This window comes from Syzygium oleosum, unplaced genomic scaffold, assembly GCF_021117445.2.
Source record: "Syzygium oleosum isolate NSW1041296 unplaced genomic scaffold, Sole_v2.1 Sole_v2.04, whole genome shotgun sequence".
NCBI lineage: Eukaryota > Viridiplantae > Streptophyta > Magnoliopsida > Myrtales > Myrtaceae > Syzygium > Syzygium oleosum.
In genome coordinates, this window is record NW_026607488.1 from 10,346,072 (window position 1) to 10,351,192 (window position 5,121).

Here is a 5,121-nt window from a genome sequence, read left to right on the forward strand (position 1 = left end):
CCGTGTTAACCGAAAGTTGCCGACGGGCCGAGACGCGACGGTCACGACACGTCGCTTCGGCGCGAAGGCGGTGCGCAGTCTCTAATCGAGGTGGGGGGCGGTTTTTGAACAATTCTTGATCTTCTTGGATCCGAACACGGGAAGCTGTGACAGATGGGGAGCATGGAAAGAGGTTTTACCATCCATTCAAAGGGGAGCTCTTTGCTCTTATCAGCTGACCAACCGGTCATGCGCCGTCCGTGCAGAGAGGATGGAACAAGTGGTGGACTTACGAGCCTCCGACAATAATAAAAGATGCACAGAAATCTGACTTTGTCTAAAAAGAAAAAAAAAATGTGACTATTCACCGCTGGATTTTCCCACAGAACATGAGAGCCATGAACGCATGGCAGTCGCCAGGAAGACGATGGGCAAGATAAATCCGATCACTTCCCATTTCAGCAAAGATTCGGGGACGCCCGGCTTATAAGGAACACTTGCAGGGAGCGTAGGGGAATACCCGAATTCCGCATTTTTTTTTTGTTTTTTTGGTTGCACGTCTCGGCAGGAAGGAGGAGGAGGAGGATAACGACGGCCAAAGACGACCAGTGCGGCCACGAGAAGTTGGGAGACCGAAGAAGAAAGGGGAGAGATCATACAGTTTGCTGCGGGACGAAATGGCCCCCGTCAGCAACATAGGGAAGTACCAGCTCCGGCAGACGATCGGAGAAGGCACCTTCGCCAAGGTCAAACTGGCCGTCGACAACGCGGGCGGCCATAACGTGGCCGTCAAGGTCATCGATAAGCAGATGGTGATGGAGAGCAATCTCAAGTACCAGGCGAGTCTCTCCGTTCCTGTTTTTTCCATTTGAAGCTCCTTTTCCTTCGTTTGATCCTCCCTGCAAGTCCTGATACCGTTAAAACTACACTTTCAGGTACAGAGAGAGATTAGAACGATGAAGCTTCTACATCACCCGAACATTGTAAGGATACAAGAGGTAGGTTCATCTAGTAGCGGCTGCTCCGCAGAATTCTGGGTCGCCACTTCTTTCCATGGCAAATAATTTGCAGATCATTAGTTTCTTACATGATGGCTCTCATGAACAGGTTATCGGAACCAAGACAAAAATATACATAGTAATGGAATATGTATCTGGAGGACAATTATCAGACAAACTGGTGAGACAATACAATCAAAACTCCTAATGAAAGTGCAATTACAGGTTTTTCTGCTATGCTTAAATAACTTTTCTGCTTTTCTCAGTCTTATGTGAGGAAATTCAGTGAAGGCGAGGCAAGAAAGCTGTTCCAACAGTTGATCGATGCCGTGGACTATTGCCATCACAGAGGGGTATATCACAGGGATCTAAAGGTGAGTAGTAGATGACTCTCTTTCGCTCAATTTATCCATTTTGAAGGGAAGAAAGTCATGCAAATTGATGGGGATATCATCCTCTGTGCACAGCCGGAAAACTTGCTGTTGGATAGCAAGGGGAATCTGAAGGTGTCGGATTTCGGACTTAGTGCTTTGCGAAAGGTTAAGACAATCTTCTACTCAATTTGATTAGCCCATGTAAATATGATGTCGAACCATTTCAAGTATGCTTGGCTAAATTCAACAGCCCGGAGACATGCTATCGACAGCATGTGGCTCTCCATGCTACGTTGCACCCGAGGTGAGGACCCGATATTTAATTCCTTGCATCGACATTTCATCATTCTCCATAACACGAACAGGAATTGGAACAGAGTGTACTCAACATTGCACGATCATAGCTAATAAATGAATTTTCTCCCAATCCTATTATCAATGATGCTTTGGACTTCTAAACAGCTATTTGCGGATAAAGGGTATGACGGATCAGCTGCAGACATTTGGTCTTGTGGGGTGATCCTCTTCGAATTACTGGCAGGGTATTTGCCGTTTGATGACCGTAGCCTCATGAATTTGTACAGGAAGGTATGCTTCTTTAACCAGATGCTGACACAGTTTCCCTTAGAAACAATTCCCTTGACTGATCATCATACCTCTAAAGATCGCAAGAGCAGAATACACATGTCCACCATGGTTCACAGCCAGTCAAAAGAAGTTCCTCTATAGAATACTCGATCCAAATCCTATAAGGGTAAGAGTGTTCCAAATGTTTCAGAATGTCTCTTTTCTTGTCAATAATTTAATCACAGTCCTATATCACAATGCAGCGAATAACGATCGCGGAGATTGTAGAGGATGCTTGGTTCCAGGAAAACTACATACCTGCTTGCGGATGCGAATGTGATGCAAAGAACCTGGATGATGTTAATGCTGCTTTTGACGCATTAGAGGTATTAATCACAGATAATCAAAGATCAGTGCATAGTGATTCAACTAAATCATGTGTCCTTCTGAACAGGATAGCGATGCAGAGAAGACAATGCCAAAGTCCTCCAATTTTATAAATGCTTTTCAATTGATTGCGATGTCACGCGACCTGGATTTATCAGGACTTTTTGAAGAACAGGCAAGACAAGATGAGCACAACACATTGAACACGTTGGTCCTGTACAAGTTTTGTTTAGTCACAGTGTTTGTTTTGTAACCACAGGAAGAGAAGAAACAAAAGACGAGGCTTGGATCCAAAAATACAATTAGCGATACCTTCAGAAAAATAGAAGCTGCTGCAACAGATATGAGTCTTTCAATTGAAAGGTTAAATAATAAGGTATCAAACATTCATGAGCGTTTACTATAAGTTCAAACCTATACAAACGCTGATTTGCTTGACAATGTCAGATGAAGATGCATCCAAGGCAAAAGATGACTAGATGTGCTAGATCCTATTTTGATTTTTCAGCGGAGGTAATTAAGCTTGTTAAAAATGCAGTAAGTTATGACATGCTTGGAAGTACCAATTGAATGAGTCAAATGAGGCCCACCTATCTCAGGTAATTGAAGTTGCTCCCGAGCACTGCGTAGTAGAGATCTCAAAATCAGCAGGAGAGCTAGGAATGTATAAAGAGGTAAATAGCAGCATCTTCTGTATATGTTGATTATTTCTCTTCATGTTACTTCACAGTACTTCTCTTGTGATCAGTTCTGCCAAAGTTTATCAAGCCTACTGACAGAGAAATCAAGCAATTCATTAGAAAGTCAAAAGTCTCAAGAGAGCTTAATCTGCAAAGACATAGTCGGTGCAGGATGGTAATCTAAAGCTTCTGAAAAGGGCTAAATCTTTGATATATTCCATAGCCAACTCACTTGTACTGTCTGTTTTGCAGCTCTGAAGAGGAAATTGATGATAATGAGGTCCTCAAAAGTTACTCATCCTCCTTATGATCAAGCTGGCCACCTTTCAGGACTCAGGATCATGCCATAACTCAAATAAAGAACTGTATTCCATGCCTGAACAGAAGTTGCTCATACAACCATTCTATTGAAGTTTTTTTTCCCTGGGCCGAACTGTACTTGCTGTTCTCTATAGAGCCATCTTGGATGCACAATCCTCTCTTTGACATACAAGCACCCGGATGGCCCTTGGGGCACAAGCGAGAAGTCTAGCATGCCAAGCGCGCTCATCTCCAGTCCGCCGATGGAAGAATGTAAAGCCTATTTGGACTGTATATTGAGAAATATAAGGAAAGCTTCTACACCAAGTTCAATGGACTTAATGGCTAACAAAAATCCACTAGCTGTAATTTCTCTTTCTTAAAACCCAAGGATCTTCTCGAATGATGTATAGCATTAGATCTCCACCTTCTTATTTAGTAGAAGAATGATAAGAAATATACAGGGTGCTTCAAGGATGACATATGTACACACAAACCTTTGATTTTCAACAAAATCAAGTACCACCATGCCTATTACAGGATGTCACTAACTAGATTTAAAAGTGTTAGAGAACTAAACAAGATGACACATTTCAGTATGATTTTGTCAATTTACATCTACCACAAGGTTAAATCATTATCCATTATCACACCAGCATTGACAAGAAATCCTGATCCCATTTACATCAAACTACAGTGTTTAACAAGACAAACCTAAACTAATAGGTAACAAGACAAGAATAGGGCCATAAAGATAAAGTAATCTGACTTTCTACATTATGATTCATGCAAACTTATTTTCAGACTAGTAGGCTCAGAGACCTAGAATCACGAAGGTATATATATAGTATTGATTATTGAATAAAGTCCAAAATCAAGTTCAGAAAATATAGCATGGCTGGTGAGGAAGGAAACAGCATCTGAATCTTAATATAACCCACGACTAATACACCAAAAAAATCTTATGCTGCCTCAATTAAAAAGGACATTCTCTGAAATCGCTATCATGACTGTTCTTTCTTAGATGATGAGTTTCTCAAATTCGAACTGAGCCATAAAATAACTTCACAACTGTAAAGACCTCAATTCTTAAGCCAATTCTAAATCTACTAAAATGATATCTGTTGATCAGCGAGAGAGCTTTGCTTACTTCAGCCAATATCTTCGATCATGTCAGCATGATGACTCTGTCTCAATCAGGAAGAATAAATTATCCAGGACTACGATCCCTAAAAAAGTAAAGTTGTTCACTGCAGAGATAGGGTTAACATCATCCTTTCTTTACCTCCGTACAAGATGTATTCAACCCACCCAAACTTAGCTCTTTCTATCGGGTAAACAATGGAAGGAGTCTCTGCATGAGTTTATTTTTTACACTAGACATGTGGAGCCAGGACAAGAAGCTCTATCTGAGACAGTTCTCTAGATGGTTCTAGTTCAGAGAACCATAAGATTAGTAAAACTAAAGCAGAATATAAAATCAAAATAAATTAAGAACATAACATTTACATGGTAATAGAATAATTTAGAGGAAAGGGAGTCTGAATAATTCTGAAGTAGAAGTCACATGAATCTGGAATTTCAGTTTCTTGACCATCCAGAGCAAAATCGATGAGATCAACGACAAAATATTATCAGGAGACATTTATCTTTTATCTGTTCTTAATTAGATACGATCAAAAGAGGGTACTTAAATGCATGCAGAATTGCTTTTTTTTTGGCAAGAATTGGTTAACATAAGACACAATTGACAAGATCTCAGAGAGTTCCTACTACCACCTTTTCCCACCAGTAGAAATTTCGAATTTCATAAACCAGCAGGACATTAGTAGGTTA

At 40.8% G+C, this 5,121-nt stretch overlaps 1 protein-coding gene across 2 annotated transcripts; it reads left to right on the plus strand.

The window, feature by feature from the left end:
* The first annotated feature begins 301 nt into the window (after nt 1–301).
* On the plus strand, nt 302–3,612 carry LOC115679452 (CBL-interacting serine/threonine-protein kinase 21-like). Of its 2 annotated transcripts, XM_056310599.1 has the most exons (15): nt 303–818; nt 915–977; nt 1,087–1,158; nt 1,244–1,351; nt 1,445–1,516; nt 1,602–1,655; nt 1,814–1,939; nt 2,016–2,105; nt 2,182–2,304; nt 2,373–2,480; nt 2,565–2,681; nt 2,753–2,818; nt 2,905–2,979; nt 3,054–3,160; nt 3,238–3,612. In XM_056310599.1, the coding sequence occupies exons 1-15, from the start codon at nt 657–659 to the stop codon at nt 3,293–3,295; spliced, it is 1,401 nt and encodes a 466-aa protein (XP_056166574.1). In that variant the 5' UTR covers nt 303–656; the 3' UTR covers nt 3,296–3,612. The 2 variants fall into 2 exon arrangements, with proteins under 2 accessions (XP_056166575.1, XP_056166574.1); XM_056310600.1 differs by lacking the exon at nt 2,753–2,818 and having other exon boundaries at nt 302–818.
* Nucleotides 3,613–5,121: the final 1,509 nt, after the last annotated feature.

Bases quoted from the DNA above. Each gene is read 5' to 3' on its own strand.
- LOC115679452 (XM_056310599.1), top strand. From the start codon at position 657: ATGGCCCCCGTCAGCAACATAGGGAAGTACCAGCTCCGGCAGACGATC. The intron at 1,352-1,444 runs GTGAGTAGTAGA...CTCTGTGCACAG, and splicing joins TATATCACAGGGATCTAAAG to CCGGAAAACTTGCTGTTGGA. The intron at 2,819-2,904 runs GTAATTAAGCTT...CACCTATCTCAG, and splicing joins ATTTTGATTTTTCAGCGGAG to GTAATTGAAGTTGCTCCCGA.